We start from the raw sequence: 19,538 nt of genomic DNA, 5'->3' as shown, positions 1-19,538 counted from the left end.
CTGACAAGAGAGATTAGGAAGTCTGCTTTCTTCTTACTGTGGTGTTCCTTTGAACATGAATGCATCTCACTAGATTTTGTTGGTTGTCTGGGGGAAGTGGGGTAATTCAAAGTCATAGTGCCTGCTTACATGGTATTCCATTAACAGAAGAGGTTTGTTTTGTTTGTTTAAGAATAGGTAATACTTTCATAGGGTTCAAAAATTCAAGTTTTAAAAAGCATACAGTGAAAAGTCTTTCTCCTGTCTGCTCAGTTCCCACACTCCCATTCTACCCTCACAGATGCTGTTTTTACTTCTTTTGTAGTCTTTCAGTGTTACATATACTTGAAGAAACAAGTAGAAATATAGATTGTGAGAACAGAACATTTTGATAGAATATGGAAACATACTGAATAGGGAATATTAAATAAGCAAAAAAAGAGATGTAAATTTCTTTCTAAGACTTGGGTTCTTTCACTTCTCAGTTTCATGGTAGATTTTGGTCCAAAAGGAAAGATCCTATGGTGACTTACAATCAGCAAAGGAATTTAATTTTTGTCTCTATTTTTCAACAACCACCTGAAAAAGAATGAAAGATTATAAATTAGGTAGTCCTTGTCACAGATAAGCGACACTTTTAAAAAGTATGTTACATGGAATCCCCACTGTACGCCTACATTTTGTCTAAATGCATTAAAGAGCTGTTTGGAAATTTACTTGCAATGGTTGCATTATCATTATTTGTTTCAAAGTCTCTGTCTTTTAAGTCAGACAATGACAAATAATTATCTTTTCCTTACTCTTTTGTTTTGATCATGTTAGTGTCTGTTACTTGCATTGCATGGTTCAGTGAAGACAGACCATTTGCAGTGGGATATTTTGATGGAAAACTGTTACTGGGAACAAAGGAACCACTTGAGAAAGGAGGCATTGTTCTAATTGATGCACATAAGGTAAATGCATCTTTAAAAAACGTAATTTTATGGGATACAAATATAATTTTGCTACATGCATAGATTACACAGTGGTGAAGTCAGAGATTTTAGGATATCCATCACCCAAATGACATACATTGTACCCATCAAGTAATCTCTCATAATCCATCCTCCTCCCAGCCCTCACCTTCCAAGTCTCCCTTGTCTATCATTCCACACTCTAGGCCCGCGTGTACACGAGTTCCCTTTTCACCAGTTTCTTGCCAACATCTGTTGTTTTTTGTCTTTTTAATAATAACCACTTAAAAGTGAAAAAAATGTAATATTTGCCTTTCTGTGTCTGACTTATTTCACTTAAGATAATGGGCTCCAGTTCCAACCATGTTGCTTAAAATACCTGATTTCATTCTTTTTATGGCTGCGTAGTATTCCATTGTTTATATATACCATGTTTTCATTATCCAGTCATCTATTGATGGACACTTAGGTTGATTCCATATCTTTGCTATTGTGAATGGTGTTGTGATAAATGTATGAGTGCAGGCATCTTTTTGAGAAAATGATTTATTTTCCTTTGGGTAGATACTCAGTAGTGGGATTGCTGGATCAAATGGTAGTTCTGGTTTTTGTTCATTGAGAAACCCCCATACTGTTTTCTATAGAGTTTGTACTAATTTACATTCCCACCAACAGTGTTTAAAGAGTTCCCTTTTCACCACTTTCTTGCCGACATCTGTTGTTTTTTGTCTTTTTAATAATAACCATCGTGACTGGGGTGAGATGATATCTCATTGTGGTTTTTTGGGTTTTTTTTAATTTAAATTTTTATTTCTTTAGACAGAGTCTAGCTTTTTCGCCCAGGCTGGAGTGCAGTGGCGCGATCTTGGCTCACTGCAATTTCCAACCCCCAGGTTCAAGCAATTCTTCTGCCTCAGTCTCCTGAGTAGCTAGGATTACAGGCACTCACCACCAAACTGGCTAATTTTTATATTTTTAGTAGAGACAGGGTTTCACCATGTTGGTCAGGCTGGTCTCGAACTCCTGACCTCAAGTGATCCGCCTGCCTCAGCCTCCCAAAGTGCTGGGATTACAGGCGTGAGCCAACGCGCATGGCTCATTGTGGTTTGAATTTGCTTTTCTCTGATGATTAGTGATGTTGAGCATTTTTTCATACGCCTATTGGCTATTTGTATATATTCTGGTAAAAGCATCTTTACCAGATAGTTGCTTTTTCTTGTTTTGTTTTGTTTTTGTTTTTGTTTGTTTGTTTTTTCCTGAGATGGAGTCATGCTCTGTCACCCAGCCTGGAGTACAGTGGCACGATCTCAGCTCACTGCAACCTCCGCTTCCCGGGTTCAAGCAATTTTCCTGCCTCAGCCTCCTGAGTAGCTGGGATTACAGGCGCCCGCCACCACTCCCGGCTAATTTTTTTTTTGTATGTTTTTACTAGAGACGGGGTTTCACCATGCTGGCCAGGCTGGTCTCAAATTCCTGACTTCATGATCCACCCACCTCAGCCTCCCAAAGTGTTTGGATTACGGGCGTGAGCCACGGTGCCCAGCCTTCTTGGTTTTTTTTTGTTTTTTTTTTTAGCCTCTACTATTGCTTGATACTAGTTTCTTTTAAAAATTTTTTTACATCAGTCACTTATGACTTAATGTTCTGTTGTTGCACAGAATCTTTGGACCATGGATATACATGGATAAGTCTATGTAAAAATAAATAAGCCATGAAAGAGTAAAGCTAAAACAGTGAATTATGAACACCCTGGTAATACCTCCTGTTCAAATGCTCCCAGTAATGTCAGAAATTCCGTTCATGAAGAATGATTTTTTTACCTTAAACAGAGGTTGCCAGTTCAGATATTTACAGGACCATCTAGGCAAGTAGCATAAATGCATGAAACCAGGAGTTAGAAGATGTGGAAGAGGATTGAAAAATAAAAATAAAATCAGAAGAGCACAATGACCACAGCCATATAAACACAAAACATATCCCAGATTCTCATAAGTGTTTGCTATTGGGATGTAAGGGGTGCATTTTTTTTAAGTCTCTTTTTTTTTATACTGTAATGATTACTAGTCAATAAGGATAACTCTTAATAAATACAAATGCTAATGAGAGATAACATATCCCTTTTGAGTCAGAATTTCATAATTCATTTATCCTACTAACATTTGTTGAGCTTTGACTGCAGCAAATATATATAACACAGACTACATTAAAGGGTAAGTTGGTCTAGTGATTGGGAATGATATGGCAGTATCTGATTTGCATAAAATATTGATTTCAAAATAAATGAGTTATAGAAATATAGATGCTAAGAAATATAAGTTATGTATTACTGAATTTAAAGTATTTGTGAAGGAAACATTACTCTGATTTTTTTTCTTTTCCTTCCACTTTAAGGATACTCTTACTAGCATGAAGTGGGACCCTACAGGTCATATTCTTATGACATGTGCCAAAGAAGACAGTGTGAAACTCTGGGGCTCTATTTCGGGATGCTGGCGCTGTCTACATTCACTCTGCCATCCATCTATTGTAAATGGCATTGCTTGGTGCCGCCTTCCAGGGAAAGGATCCAAGTTGCAGTTACTGATGGCTACGTATGTTGTCAACTTGCATCTATACGTCTTAGTTTTTATATTGGTATAGACTGTTATTTGCATTAAGTGTGGCTTCTCAGTAGTCTTAAAGAGTTTATTGCCAGTTACTATTCTTATAATGTGTAACATTATAAGATTACCTCAGAGAAAAGAAAGAGTAGTAGTTATCCGGTGTGAAACTTGGTATGTAATCTCCTTATCTCTGGGTGTGATGTTGTTAGAATATTGGCCTTGGTTGTATTTCTTGTAAAAGATTGTATGTACTACAAATAAGTTTAAAAAAATAATGCAGTGGTTCTATCAGATCTTAATTGATTGCAATTCGGAAATATTTTTACTTAATGCATATTGACATGTTTTGGTTTTATGTGATCAATTTTTTTAAGTGGCTGTCAGAGTGGCTTAGTATGTGTTTGGCGCATTCCTCAAGATACTACACAGACCAATGTAACTAGTGCAGAAGGATGGTGGGACCACGAATCAAATTGCCAGGTAACATTCTGGTGTTTTTGAAGACTTTATCTGAAACTATGGAAAGTATATGACATCAAAGTCATTCTCCCTTGGTTACTAAAAAAGTCATTACTATATCCCAAAGGGCAAGATCCATTGGGATATATAAGTAATTGTCATCCTGAATTAGCTTAATTTTTTATAAATCAGAGATACCATAATTGCTTGGTAAAATGAGATATTCTATACATATTAAGTGGTGACTGTTACTGTGTTAGTGGATATAATTGATACTACAGATAGACGAGTCATAAGTTGTTAGTACATTAAAATAGAAACTCCATGGGAGCACATCCATCCAAAGAATCTCCAACTGATGCCACAATCCTTGCTATGAAGAATGATTTATTTATATTAAACAGAAGTTACAAATGTATATATTTATAGAGAGCCCTCTAGGCGAGTAACATAAATTCATGAAGCTAGGGTTAGAAGGTTTGGAGAGGGTAAAAAGCAAAAGCAGAAAAAAAAACAAAGAAGCTTACATGCTTTATATAAAGGCACACAGCTGATTGTCAGTTTCCAGAATTGAGCCTGTTGTTACCAGATTGTTTTATTTTTTCTATAGATGCTAAGAATCCAATATTTAAGTAAAATCTCCCAATATTAAACATTGGCACCTAACTTAAAATTGTTTAAAACACTGAGTGGCCAGTCAGATCGCATCTCTGAGCTACCAGTTTGTACCTTCTGTTGCCTTCCTTTTGCTCATGATACCCTTGGAAGAAATACACTTTACATCATCTTTGGGTAGTGAATACATATAGTATTATGTCGTCATAACTAAAAGGAAGAAGGAGCTTAAGGACGGGGAGAAAGGGTGAAGAGGGAGGGAAGGAGTAGCCAACTCACTAATAGGAGAATATCACAGCAGTGGAGGTGGAAGTACTACAGATAGGTCTGGTTTACTCTTTGTGCTGGAGGGCAGCCCTATAGACAGGCCTTACCTATGTCACTTCTAAAGCTTGCAGAACAAATGTGTGACAGACAGAACCATCAGCCAACAAAAAGAGGAATCTGTTTATATAGAGTCAGCATGTGCAGTTCACAAATGTTAGGGGATAAAAATGAAAATTACATGAAGTGAAAATTTAAAAATCAAAACACTGGTTAAAAAGTAGTCAGTATTTTCCTGTCTCTGAGGGATAATTAGAACTTTGAGATGTTATTTCTGTAATTTGAAGAGTAGAAAACTAGTTTAGAAATATATTTTTTTAAAAAGATGAAAGCTTCAACAAAGGGAATCAGATTGATATTTTATTACTGATTCAGTCAAGCTCACTATCCTTTATGAGAGAAATTATCTCTCCCCCTTGCCAATTTTATTCTGAAATATAAAATTTCCAACAGTGAATGATAAATCTTGAACTTATATAATTTATCTTTATTTTAATGCATGTTAAAAATAATGAATTTCAGGATGGATATAGGAAATCATCAGGAGCCAAGTGTGTTTATCAGCTGCGGGGACACATCACTCCTGTTCGGACTGTTGCCTTTAGTTCTGATGGGTTGGCCCTGGTGTCTGGTGGACTAGGTGGGCTCATGAACATTTGGTCTTTAAGGGTAAGAGCATAGATTTTATTTTTATGTTAAGGAATATTTTGACACTAACTTAAACACATATGATAAAAATTAACCAATTGTAGAAACATTTTATATAGTAATCTCTTGAATACTGAGGAAACTTCTTTCAGAATCCTCTGCCCTTACATTTTTCTTACTGATGATAAGTGTTTTTAAAATCAGCTGTGTCCTAGAAAATTTTGTAGTAGGTATGTGATTGGACGTTGCTGAATTTAGCTAAAATGTAGACTTTAGAATATGTTTTTGTCAATGTGAAATAGAAGTTTAAATGTAAATTATACCTACAGTTCAATGGTGTGTATTGGTAAATATATCTCATTTTAGGATGGCTCTGTCTTGCAAACTGTTGTGATAGGCTCTGGAGCTATTCAGACCACAGTATGGATTCCAGAAGTTGGAGTAGCTGCTTGCTCAAATAGATCAAAGGTAATATTGTAGTTATATCAAATGATAGGGTGTAAGCTTGTAAGGAACTTTAGAAATCATAGTCTAACCACCCCACTTTATGGAGGAGAAACCTGATGTCCAGAGGGGTTACTACTTGTCCAAAACAGTGCAACTATTTAGTAGCAGAAGGAGAATTAGAACCTAAGTCTCCTGATTTATAGTCTAGTGTTTTTTTTACTACACCCATACTTTGGTGACAGTGCTTAGATATTGAACAATTTCATTTCCATTGGAAGTGATAAAGTACATTTTGACTTTCTGCCATGATTTTTGACAGTAGCACTAAACTATCTCAAGGCCAGGTGCAGTGGCTCATGCCTGTAATCCCAGCACTTTGGGGAGGCTGAGGTGGGCAGATTGCTCGAGGTCAGGAGTTCAAGACCAGTCTGGCCAACATGGTGAAACCCCATCTCTACTAAAAATACAAAAATTAGCCAGGCGTGGTGGCACATGCCTATAGGCTCAGCTACTTGGAAGGCTGAGGCAGGAGAATTGCTTGAACCGAGGAGGCAGAGGTTGCAGTGAGCCGAGACTGCGCCATTGTACTCCAACCTGGATGACAGAGTGAGAGCCCATCCCAAAGGAAAAAAAAACTATCTCAAACAATTTTTCCCTGAAAAGAAGAAGCATTGCAAAGACATTTAACTAAGTGTACAAAATATATCTTGGCTTTCAACTTTAATATTCTAGTAAAACTGCTGGTCCCCTGCTGTGAAGTAATTCTGTGATATAACATTATTCCCTACAGTATTATTTTTCTTACCCTTAAAGATTAGAGCCAATGTGCTGATTTGATTTACATTTTATATGGTTAAATGATGTTAAAATAAGCTGTAAACCTTCATGAAAGGTTCTACTGAAAGTAAAATGTAGAATCAGACCCTAGGCAGTAGTGGCCTGTGTAGAATAAGCCATAGAGCCAGAGTTAAAGCAGTGCTACCTGTTTTGCAGCTATCCTTGTAGTCATGTCAGACATGACTTTTGAAATATACTAGATGCCTTATTCTGCAGGTTCTGAAGAAATAGTTAATTATTGACATTATTTCCTTAAAAAGTACCAGCTAATCAGAGGTAGTTCACAAATTTTATTATTTCTCATTATTTTTTACTTAGACAAAATTTAGGATATTTTGAAGTTCCATAGGCATTAAAAGTATAGCCTTTTTGGATATAAAATATCCAAAAAGCAAAGATGTCCCAGTTACTAGAAGGAATTTCGCAGATTAAATGGTGATAGCATTATTTTTTATTTAAACAAATTTATTATGTGGCATGATTTTTTTTTACCAGGATGTTTTGGTCGTGAATTGTACAGCAGAATGGGCAGCTGCCAATCATGTTTTGGCAACCTGTAGGACAGCATTGAAACAGCAGGGTGTTCTGGGATTGAACATGGCTCCCTGCATGAGAGCATTTCTGGAGCGGCTCCCCATGATGCTTCAGGAGCAGTATGCCTATGAAAAGGTAACTCATTACACTCAATTCTAGAGATACACAGATACCTGGTGCTTTGGAATGTGATTACAGCCTTGAACTTATCCCTTAAAAGGATGAGGTCTGAGGATAATAAGTGGGGCTATTTGGGCAGAATCAAATGAAGGTAAGTCATGCCTAAAAGAGTTGTTCAGCAACCCTAAGTCTATTCTTGCTTTATTTTCACCAGAGTAAAATAAAGAAACAAACACCAAGTTTGTATTACTGCTTTTCAGATTATTTATTCACTCCAAAGCTTCTTAAAATACCTATGCAGCAGAGTATCTTCCCTTTTCTGACCCACACATATATCTATTTTTATATGGCTTGGCCATTCCAAAGTTGAGGGATAGGGATGGATGCGGGTATCAGACTGAACATCGTCTCCACTTATTAGATAAATCTTTGTGGAAAATTTAGTGGAAGAGCTATGTTGAATTGAGTAGGGTCATTAAATACTGGAATGAGGAATTGCAGCATTTGAACTTGTGCAGACAGTGATCCTAAAGTAGCCTGTCTTCCAGCTTTTTGCTTTTCCTTTGATGGCTACCAGGATTCTCTTATAAAGGAGGAAAGTGAGAAGAGCAGATCTCTGTGGTTAAATAGTTACCTGCTTTTTTTTCCAATCAAGAAAAACCATGATGAAAATGTACTATATGCAGTGTGATAGCTTAGATTGGATCCTGGAGCAGAAAAGGAGTATTAATGGGAAAACTGAGGAAAACCAAATAAAGTTCTATGGTTTAGTTAGTATTGTACCAATGTTAGTTTGTTAGTTTTGATGAATGTGCCAGGGTTGTATAAGATGTTAACATTAGATAAAGTTGGGCGAAGGGTATACAGAAATCCTCGGTACTATCTGTACAACTCACTCTAAATCTAAAATTATTTCCTAGCAAAAAGCTTAAACAGTAAACTTGAAAAATATGATTCCAGACTTTCAGACTATGGTAGGTTAATTTAGAATATTTGGCACAAACTCTTTGACGTATTATATCCTTGTATTTTGTTTTAGCCTCATGTGGTTTGTGGTGACCAACTTGTTCACAGCCCCTATATGCAATGCTTGGCTTCCCTTGCTGTGGGACTTCATCTGGATCAGCTGTTGTGTAACCCTCCAGTGCCACCACACCACCAGAACTGTCTCCCTGACCCTGCATCCTGGAATCCAAATGAATGGGCCTGGTTAGAATGTTTCTCAACCACTATAAAAGCTGCCGAAGCCCTGACCAATGGAGCCCAGTTTCCAGAATCTTTTACCGTTCCAGATCTAGAACCTGTTCCAGAGGATGAACTTGTATTTCTAATGGTAAATGTACTGTGAGCTGCTATTATTTGCAGCTGAGATTTTATCATGGGTATTTGGCATGTAGCAGACCCCTAATAAGTCTTTGCTGGTATGCATGGCTAGAAGGATACCCTTAAGAGAAATGGAAAATATTTTTCTTTCAGATAGTCATTTTCAATCTGATGGCAGGCCTCCATAGTGACAGGAACTGATAATGTAAGCACTGTTGAACTCTTGTAAATTGCCAGCTCTCAATGACATAGTCCCATATTTTCTCATTTTCTTTTGTCCATAGGTACTTTGTTAGTGCTTTAGTTGTATATATCTTAGCATCTTTTCCTGGTCATCTTGTGGGTTATATGCCACATATAGATTCTAATTTATTTGGCATTTCAATCATGTCTTTAATTAGCATCAAATAAAATATAGAAGAGCATTCTAATTGTCATTTCATTTTGATTGTATTTGAGAGTGTCTACTGTAGAAACTGTGACATAGATAAAATACCTGTTTAGACTACAGGACAGCACATGATCTAACAACCTTTGTATACTTAAGATTTATGTATACAAACATTTGGATAAACATTGATACAATATGAAACAGACAAATCTAATTAAGTAAAATTATGTAACTGTAGCTATGCATCACTTAATGATGGGGATATGTTCTGAGAAATGCATTGTTAGGCAATCTTGACACTGGGAATATCATAGAGTGTATAGTACTTACACAAACCTAGATGATACAGCCTACTTACAACAAGACTATACAGTATAGTCTGATTACTCCTAGGCTACAAACCTGTACAGAATATGACTGTATTCAATGCTCTAGGCATTTGTAACAGTGATAAGTGTTTGTGTATGTAAACATAGAAGGTATAATAAAAATAAGGTTTTATAATCTTAAGAGACCATCTTCACACATGCAGTTTGTTGTTGACTGAAATGTCACGTGGCACAAAAATATAGAATATTTTAATCAGAAAATGTCCTTCTAAGCCCATTTGGCCCAACTCTGTAATTTCGTAGATGAGGAAGCTGAAGCCCAGAAAGATGAAGTGATTTGCCCACAGCTACACAAAGAGTTTATAGGGGTGTGGGGTCCTCCACATGACCTTGTACCTGTGGGTGTTCAGAAAACACATGGCTAGCTTTGAATCACCAAGGCTGTAGTGATAGTGATAGTGAAAGTGTTTATAATAAAGGGAAATACTGACAGTGCATAAAATCAAGTTTGACATAATTATAAAACTGCTCTTAATTTATCATAATATTACCATGTTCTTTTTTGGAAATAAGACTTAATGATTAGAAGAGGACTTTGTGGTTAAGAGCAGGTGAATCTTGCCTAAGCAGAATTGATCATTATGTACCCCCTGTTTTTCAGGATAACAGTAAATGGATTAACGGCATGGATGAACAAATTATGTCTTGGGCAACTTCCAGACCTGAGGTCAGTAAAGATGAAGATAACTGTATGATGGTTCTCAGTCAATGTTTTGATTCTAAATGCTTGTGTGTTTGTGCCCTGGTGTCTCCCATACAGGCTGGCACACACTTGGTACGTAGTACATGACTGTTTGAGTGAATGGATGACTCTAATTTTGAGATGATTGTGGTTTTCTAGGACTGGCACCTGGGAGGTAAATGTGATGTCTACTTATGGGGTGCTGGTAGGCATGGACAGCTGGCAGAAGCTGGAAGAAATGTAATGGTACCTGCAGCAGCTCCCTCGTTCTCACAGGCCCAACAGGTAACTAACAGGATAAAAAATAGAAAAGAAACATGGGAACTGAAAATTCTAATTCTTTTGCTTGTCTTATTTTGGGATAAAGCTTGTCCATTTCATAATCTATTATGAGGAATCATTAAAGAAAGTCATGATATATAGCTTTCAAATAAAAACTTGCTGTGGTTTTTATCAGACTTAAGAAGTTAACAAATTTCTAAATTTTTCTTTCAAGTTTAATGAACTAACATCATGATGTGTTAGGCCTGCCCAGTATGTATTTCTAGCAGTTTAGATACTCCTAATTAGTGATTTTCTCTTTGGGGCTAAAAACTTCCTAGGATCTTTAGCCAGATTTTATCGACCACTCCCCTTTTCTAATAATCCTGGTACGATATAGCGCCAAACCCTTCTCGAGGCCTCTGCTTTCTCTTTTGCTCTTCTTTACCTCAGCTAGTCCAGATTGCATGACTCATTCTTATGTATGAGTTTCTGCTTCTTTCTAGCCCAGTCTTTAATGTTTCCCCATCACCCCTTCCTTTTTCTTTCATCCATTTTGTTGTTTTAAACTATTTTAAATGGATGAATCTCATACATCTCTTGGCTAAATAAGCAGTTTTATAGTCATCAAGGAGTTACGGGACTGCATAGTTATATCAACTCTTCCCTTTCAGTAAAAGGATAAAACAATTATAAAAGCATTCTATGTATAAGTGGAATCATTTCAAGTGCTTGCATGTTAAAGCAATATAATAAACAATAAAATATTTAATTCTGTGTTTTTGTACTAGGTCATTTGTGGTCAGAATTGTACCTTTGTCATCCAGGCCAATGGCACAGTGTTGGCTTGTGGGGAAGGAAGTTATGGCAGATTAGGACAAGGAAATTCAGATGACCTTCATGTGCTGACAGTTATTTCAGCCTTACAAGGTAAAATTGTCCTTAATAAAAAGATGGTTAGAACCTAAGGCCTAATGTAGGTTTGGTCATACAAACCTTTGCCCTTCTCAAACCTGTGCTAGATAAAATCATATCAGGTTTTCACTTACATTTAAATCCTTGTTTAGGCATGTGTGCAGCCTTAATTTCCATATTTTAAGCTATATTGCAGGTTACTTATAGCAATGCTAGAATTCAGTGAAATATAAATAACACTTTTTGAGACCCACTGAAGATTGTAAACAAATGCTTAAAAATTGCAAAAGTGTAAGTAAGTAGGCAGATGTTAATAGCAGTAGCAATCATGCATGTGTTTCATTAAAATTAAAAATCAGTTTATATGGAAATCTGCAAATGTGCTAAAGACTTTAAAGGACATCTTCATCAGAGTTCTTTGTGACTTGGAGAGAGAACACCTTTGGAGAAACCACTGTACAAGCCCCCGGCTTGCTCATTAACTGAACTCATAATGACTCTGAAGCCTACAAAGAGAGCACCGACGGTTTTTTTAGGTAAAAGCATACAAGTAACTATGAGTTCAAAACAAGTTCCTAGAAGCTCAGGTTCTTTTCATTGTGATCTGAGTGTGAAGAGCACAGCAGTAAAGATGAGAATGTGTGCTGGGTTCCTATGGGTTCTACTGGTCCTTGGCTCTGGGACATTGCACAAGCTTCGAGACCTCTTTGTGACTCAGTTTTCCCACTTGTAAAAATGGGATGTTAGTATCTGTTTCATAGGTGCTATGTGAAAGTAGAAAATGAGATAATCCATGTAAAGCATTTATAGGAGTGGCTAGAGCATAGCCAGTTATTAATGACTGTAACTATTGCTGTCATCCTCGTTTTCCTTGTCATCACCATTATTTTAGGTGACTATTCGCAGTTTTGCTAGGTTATGGCTACATATTCAATTTAAAACTAAAGAAATTGGGCCAGTTACTGTGGCTCCTGCCTGTAAACCCAGCGCTTTGGGAGGCCGAGGTGGGCGGATCACTTGAGGTCAGGAGTTCATGACCAGCCTGGCCAGCATGGTAAAACCCTGTCTCTGTTAAAAATACAAAAATTAGCCAGATATGATGGCACATGCCTGTAATCCCAGCTACTCAGGAGGCTGAGGCAAGAGAATCACTTGAACCGGGGAGGTGGAGGTTGCAGTGAGCCGAGATCACGCCACTGCACTCCAGCCTGGATGACAGAGTGAGACTCCATCTAAAAAGAAAACAAAAACAAAAACTAATGAAATTATTCTTATTTTCATAGTACCAATTCGGTGGTTTTTGATTGAGGGTATTCAGTAGCAGCTGCAAGTAAAGAGGAGAGTTTTAACATCCAGTGACTCCTGTTGGGTTTCTGTTCTGTTCCAGGCTTTGTGGTGACCCAGCTGGTGACTTCCTGTGGTTCTGATGGGCACTCTATGGCCCTAACTGAAAGTGGTGAGGTCTTTAGCTGGGGAGATGGTGACTATGGTAAACTTGGCCATGGGAACAGCGACAGGCAGCGGCGGCCCAGGCAGATCGAGGCCTTACAAGGAGAAGAAGTGGTGCAGGTCAGGCAGGAAATGGATAAGTTTGCCTTTCATTGTAAATATACTAGTTGTTGAATAGGTTTCTTAAAATTAGGTAACAGAAAATATAGTAAAAATATATTACACAGTCATTATAAGAGATCCATTGGTTTTGGATGTTCAGATTCATTCTTGAGCTTGTCAGAAGTTTGAATAGGCTTTGGTGTTAGTATTAGTCTTGTTAGTATTGGTTAGAATGGTCTTTTTCGTGAGCCAGCTGGTTGGCCCAGACTAGGGTGCTGCACGCCCTTGGAAGGAATATTGTGTGGTTTAACTTCTGCCACACAGTTCTGAATACACAGATAAATGGAAAACTTTGCTTTTAACCTATCATTTTTGTTACAAAAGCTAAGTTAACATGCATTTTCTGGAAAATAGTCTTCTAAAATCATATTGTAAGATTGTATAGCACCTTATAGTTTACAAACAATTTCCCCATTTATTATCTCATTTAGTCTAGGTCATCTGTACACAGCTGAAGAGTAGCAGTAGTTATTCCAGGGTATGCTGTTCAGCTTGGGCTTCCTGAGGCTGTTGAGACAGATCAGACTTGGGAGAGCAGGAGAGCAACTTGGGCAGATAAATGTACCAGTTGGCCAGATGCAGTGGCTTATGCCTGTAATCCTAACACTTTGGGAGGCCAAGGCAAGAGGATTGCTTGAGGCCAGGAGTTTGAGACCAGCCTAGACAACATAGCAAGACCCTGTCTCTACAAAAAATACAAATAAATAGCCAGGTGTGGTAGCACATGCCTGTAGTCCCAGCTACTTGGGAGGCTGAGGTGGGAGGATTGCTTGAGCCCAGGAGTTTGGGGCTGCCGTGAGCTATGATCACACCACTGCACTCCAGCCTAGGTGACAGAGCAAGACACTGTCTCTTTAAAATTTAAAAAAAATTAAAAAAAAATTTTTTTTAAAGCATTGGTCTTTGAAGATCCAGTTTTCAGTGAAGTTTATGTAAAGTTTATTGCTATATTAATACCAAAAATGGCAGATTTACTTTTTTCTTAGTTTCCCTTCTTAAAAGTTTTCTTTCTCCTTGGTTCTGTCTTAGATGTCTTGTGGCTTCAAGCACTCAGCAGTGGTCACTTCAGATGGCAAACTGTTCACCTTTGGGAATGGTGACTATGGTCGTCTGGGTCTTGGAAATACCTCTAACAAAAAACTTCCAGAGAGAGTGACTGCACTGGAGGGATATCAGATTGGACAGGCATGGAATAAATCAATAAGATATTCTAGCTGATCATTGTTTCTCATTTCTTCTGTGTTCACTTAGACACCCTCAGGAAGATCAGGATCACCAGTTGTACCTAACCTCATGTACATTTTGCTATGGTCTAATTGATAATTTTAACTGTTTCCCAATGTGAAATTCATATTTTAAGTCAATTTAAGTTTGTTTATGTGACAAACCAACAAATGTAACCCTTATTTCAGGACGTGAATATTTTTAAAGCCGCCTCCATAACATACTAATACCACTTGCTATTAAACCCTTAAAAAATACAGATACTAGTAGCTCCTGTCTGGTATCCTTGAGTTGTATGGCTGAATTGCAACATCACTGGTAGCTACTGCTCCTAAGTAGTAATTATCTCTGTCTTGTATACATCAAGAGTGTCCTTTAACAAGGAAATATTTTTGGCTTTTTCTGTATCATTCCTTAGCTACTTTTTGATATGAATGAATATTTTTGGGTTACGTATACTTTTCCCCTATCTTTCATACTGATTATGGTTTAGCCACAGACATTTGAAGGATTTCACTTTGAAGAAAAAAGTTATATATGGACATTAAGAATGATTTCTTGTTGACTTACTTTGGTTAACATTTGTAGTATGCTCTGAAACCATTGTAGATATCTGGAAACATAGCCAAGTTTTTCACTGAAGTAGAGAAAAAGGGTCCCAGAAACGGGGGAGTGTGTTTTAGGTCTTGTGATTTGCCTTACGGAATGCTGTTATTTCTTTAGGTGGCCTGTGGATTAAACCATACTTTGGCAGTGTCAGCAGATGGTTCCATGGTGTGGGCTTTTGGAGATGGAGACTATGGAAAACTAGGCTTAGGAAATTCCACTGCAAAATCTTCACCTCAGGTCAGTACTGCCTTGAGTCTAGGTTTTCAGACAACATAAATAGTTTTCATCTATGTCAGTAGTTATTATTAGTTGGAAATAATTTACCTTTAGTACTTTTGGTAGTTCATAATGAAGTTTAGAAGCTTCACACTGTAGGACCTCTGATGTAGGGAAGAAATAGTTAGAAACATATCTCCAGGATGTCATGGAAGGAACTATGAGTAATCCTTTGTAGCCCTCTGCATGCAGCTGCCATTTCTGCTTATTATTACCACTGAATTAACACAGGTACACGTCTCCTTTTAAAAAAAACAATGCAAAGGAAATCTGAGTCCATAAAGAAAGAAATTAGAAGCTGTTATTCATACTATAGAAGATTTCTTGACTCTACAGAAGTCTTTCTATGTGATTGTTTTATGTGGGTTTTCCTGACGTATTTCACAAGCAGTGTGATTTACAAAGCTTCAGCTTATATTCGGATTCACCACCATTTATAGTCTGTGACATCCTGATAGCTAGACTAGTGAATATTAAGCTACGTATGCAGAGAGGCAGGAAAACTGACTCTGGGGAACATGTAAAGCAGTTATTGTCGCCCATAAAAGCTAAAATGTTAAACTAACGTGGTCTTCTAGTGTTCTTTAAAAGGTCCTGGAATTCTCCCTGGTCTCTATTACCCAGAGGAATGCTTCTGCTTCACATAGGGCCCTGGGGACTTTAGTCATACTGCCTCTGCCCCTGCACACTCCCTCCCCCAAATTCAGTTAGTTTGCAGAGCAGTAGGAGAAAATAACATTTCAGGTTTGGATTTGGGTCGAACAGGTAAGTGACAATTAGTATTTTTGTTGTAAGGTAGTTCTTGATACATGCCATTAGGCAAATTCAAGAGTGATTTTTTTCTTCTTAAAGTTGTGTGCCTTACACTTTTGTTTTGCAGAAAATTGATGTCCTTTGTGGAATTGGAATAAAAAAGGTTGCTTGTGGAACTCAGTTTTCTGTTGCTTTGACCAAAGATGGTCATGTGTATACCTTTGGTCAAGGTAAGACATTTTTCAGCTTATTTGCTTGGGTACACATCATTATAAACATTGGCCTTCCAGTGTTACAGAATGTGCTCTAAATTGAGTCCTTTTTTTGTTGTAGGTGGTGAGTAGTCACTATGACCTTCTTTCAGTAGATAATTTTCCACTTCTCTTTCATGTGCTTTATTATAAAGACAAACTCCCCTCCCCATTAAGACCCCTTATGCCAGAGCCGGCACTCTTGCTAGAAGAGTCCCTGCCAAGGGCCGTCCCCTCTTCTTTTCTACTGCCCTTGACATGCTACCACAAATACTGCTTTGATCATCAGAGCTCCTCTGTGTCCTGCCTCATTCTTCATCCCTTCTAGGGACTGGGGCTGCAGATCTTAGGAACTGGAGGAATTCATAGGCACTCTGGGTTCAAATCTTGAGTAGGTTCGTAACCCAGGCATTCACAGTGGGACTGAGATTCTTGGCAAGGGTAGTTGTTTAGGGATATGTGAGACAGGTGTGAGGAAGAGGAAGTAAACCATGACTGAAGTTTCTAGTTGTGGGAGAACATCAATGCCTCTGACTGAGGACATGAGCTGGTTTGTGGGGAAGGGTAAGGAATTTAGTTTTAGTTATGTTGAATGGACCCATTTGCCCTAAATAAATGTGTGGAAATGTCCACTAGGCTATTGAGAATTTAGATCTGGAACTCCAGAAGGATTGGTTATGAAGATGTAGGTTTAGGACATTAGCTTCATAATGATAGTAGTTAAATCCTTATTTGTATCATCTAAAAAACCCAGAGAGAGAGAGTATAGAATGAGAAAAGAAGAAAATAGAGCTCTGGGGCATGTGATGTAAAGGGCAGGTGGGCACAGGAATAAGACTTGGGAGGGCTGGGCGCTGTGGCTCACACCTGTAATCCCAGCATTTTGGGAGGCCGAGGCGGGTGGATCACCTAAAGTCAAGAGTTTGAGACCAGCCTGGCCAACATGGCGAAACACCGTCTCTACTAAACAGACAAAAATTAGCCGAGCGTGGTGGCAGGTGCCTGTAATCCCAGCTACTCGGGACACTGAGGCAGGGAGAATTGCTTGAACCCGGAAGGCAGAGGTTGCAGTGAGCCAAGATTGTGCCATTGCATTCCAGCCTGGGCGACAAGAGCGAAACTTCATCTCAAAAAAAAAGATTAAAAAGAAGAAGAATTGGGAGAGCTGGCTTTGAAAGGAGTGGGAAGAGAGGTCACTGGTGAGCCAGGGCAGTGCAGTCTGTTGAGAGGCAGGAAAAGCTGAGGCCACATTATTAGAAGGTTGCATGATGTTCCCATGGGCTGGAGCCTGAAAAGAAGCCACTGCAGTAGGCAATTAGGAGCTCACTCATGGCTTTTGAGAGTAGAATTTCAGTGCAGTGGAGACAGTGGAAGTTAGGCTGCAGAAGGCGGGCAAGCCAAATGGACCTAGCAGACTTTGCGCATCAGGGGCTGGCTGGCACTCTCTAGAAGTTTGGCAAGGTAAGGGGAGAGGTTGGTTGGAAGTTTGAGGACAAGACAAGTTGAATGATCTCTCATTTTAGAATATAAGAAACTTAAAATTAGCCAGGCATGGTGGCATGTGCCTGTGGTCCAAGCTACTCAGGAGGCTGAGGTAGGAGGATCATTTAAACCCGACAGGTCGAGGCTGCAGTGAGCCGAGATCGCACCACTGCACTGTACTCCAGTCTGGGCGACAGAGCGAGACCCTGTCTCAAAAAAGAACATAAGAAACTTGAGGACCTGAACTGTGTCAGTCAGACCCTATCCTTTCAAAGATGTGGATATTGGAGAAGCCTCTTATTTTGAAACAAGTTACCGATTTTAGATAAAACTTTTTAAAAAAATTTTATGAATAAAGAGCCTGTGACGTTTTGCAGAGAAACAGCTTCACACTTTTTATTTATTCAGAACGTGGTATACCTTTCCAGAATAGCAGCTTTAGCCTCAGTTGAGTTATATGTGTCATTGCCATTCCACCATAAGAAGCTAAATGACTGATCAGAAAATACAAAAGCACTGTGTTGTGTGGTGCATAACATTTCCACATGTTTTTGTTTTGTTTTTTTCAGATCGCCTGATAGGCTTGCCAGAGGGGCGTGCTCGCAATCACAATCGACCGCAACAAATCCCTGTCCTGGCTGGAGTAATCATTGAAGATGTGGCAGTTGGAGCTGAACACACACTTGCTTTGGCATCAAATGGAGATGTGTATGCCTGGGGGAGCAATTCAGAAGGGCAGGTAAATATTTATATTGCTTGCTGCTTTCTCATATTCTAGAAATCTCACAGTGTTCCTCAGCTGGGGAAAGAGATAAGCTAGGAAATTCATAATCTACTACAATACTCCAAGCACATCACTTTGCCATGGGACTGATTATTTTGTAAGTCTAGTTATGTCTTTCTCTCTCGACTGTGGCCAAAGAAGTATTATACCATGGTTTAAAACAATTCTGGCAGTACAGCAAAGTGATTAAGGGGATTAGCTGAGTATATATGTGTGTGTCCTCATACACTGTTAAGTGCCTGGCATGTAGTAAGCTGCAGTATGTAAGGATTTGCTACTGTCAACATTATCATCATTACTACAGCAAGATGTGATATTAGGTCCTGGGAACATCAGTTGATATGGGAAAAAGAATGAAACAATAATATTTTTATATTTTATAATATGATGGTATACAAAGTATCTTTAGGTTTTTGCAGGAAGTCTTGTCACCCCCATTATTTATAGGATTAAACTGAGCCTCTGAGATACTGATAAGAGACTCAAGAGGTTGATGTGTTCACCCGCCTCTATTTATGAAGGAGGGAGAGACCTTGGTGTGAGATGTCTGAGATGCTATGACGGTGACTTTTAGCTCCACATGCAGAGCCACTTCCCCTTCCTCCATAAATCCTCTCTTGGTCTGGCTTCCCCTAGTGCCAGGGACCCTTAAGTTCAAGGTCTAGCATTATTCATATTAACCTCAGTTTGACTCCTGTGGTCTCCTCATCACTGCATTAACAGACAAGGAAGCTGCTCGTCATTGTGGTTGCACTCTTACTGAGAGGAGAGTTAATGTTGAAGGCACCTTCGGGAGTTTCCTGGCAGTGCCTTGACGTGATCCTTCCTAATGATGTTGATTTGCTTAGCTGCTGAAACACTGGCTGTCCCAGTCAGACCCTAAGTATAGAGATTTGGAGATTAGAATTTGCTTCCATATATGTTTTTATATATGTTTATTTATTGTTACACAGAAATCAGTGTGTTTTAAGTAAAAGCTCCATAGATCATTCTGTTATTACTTAACTTTCCAAGAATTCATTTCCTTTCCATAAGTGGAATCCAAGGATGTGTTTAGTCATTAAGACT

General features: G+C 38.4%; 1 protein-coding gene across 5 annotated transcripts in view; it reads left to right on the top strand.

Annotated features, from left to right (window-relative positions):
* Positions 1 to 19,538, top strand: part of HERC1 (HECT and RLD domain containing E3 ubiquitin protein ligase family member 1) — a 289,708-nt gene that overhangs the window by 249,408 nt on the left and 20,762 nt on the right. For 4 of the 5 annotated variants that reach the window (XM_055362535.2, XM_031002448.2, XM_055362534.2 and 1 more), the window contains 15 exons: positions 802 to 932; positions 3,324 to 3,523; positions 3,910 to 4,015; positions 5,456 to 5,602; positions 5,948 to 6,049; positions 7,361 to 7,534; positions 8,559 to 8,852; positions 10,224 to 10,289; positions 10,464 to 10,589; positions 11,357 to 11,495; positions 12,868 to 13,049; positions 14,121 to 14,276; positions 15,039 to 15,161; positions 16,081 to 16,183; positions 18,256 to 18,425. In XM_055362535.2, the coding sequence (XP_055218510.1) occupies positions 802 to 932; positions 3,324 to 3,523; positions 3,910 to 4,015; positions 5,456 to 5,602; positions 5,948 to 6,049; positions 7,361 to 7,534; positions 8,559 to 8,852; positions 10,224 to 10,289; positions 10,464 to 10,589; positions 11,357 to 11,495; positions 12,868 to 13,049; positions 14,121 to 14,276; positions 15,039 to 15,161; positions 16,081 to 16,183; positions 18,256 to 18,425 (2,219 nt within the window). Of the gene's footprint in view, positions 1 to 801; positions 933 to 3,323; positions 3,524 to 3,909; positions 4,016 to 5,455; positions 5,603 to 5,947; positions 6,050 to 7,360; positions 7,535 to 8,558; positions 8,853 to 10,223; positions 10,290 to 10,463; positions 10,590 to 11,356; positions 11,496 to 11,869; positions 12,848 to 12,867; positions 13,050 to 14,120; positions 14,277 to 15,038; positions 15,162 to 16,080; positions 16,184 to 18,255; positions 18,426 to 19,538 lie in introns of those variants that run through there. The other variant, XM_055362536.2, reaches the window with a different exon arrangement.

Source organism: Gorilla gorilla, chromosome 16 (assembly GCF_029281585.2).
Source record: "Gorilla gorilla gorilla isolate KB3781 chromosome 16, NHGRI_mGorGor1-v2.1_pri, whole genome shotgun sequence".
In the NCBI taxonomy this organism is placed as follows: domain Eukaryota; kingdom Metazoa; phylum Chordata; class Mammalia; order Primates; family Hominidae; genus Gorilla; species Gorilla gorilla.
The sequence above is the reverse complement of the archived record's forward strand: the minus strand, read 5'-3'. Positions and strand labels throughout refer to the sequence as shown.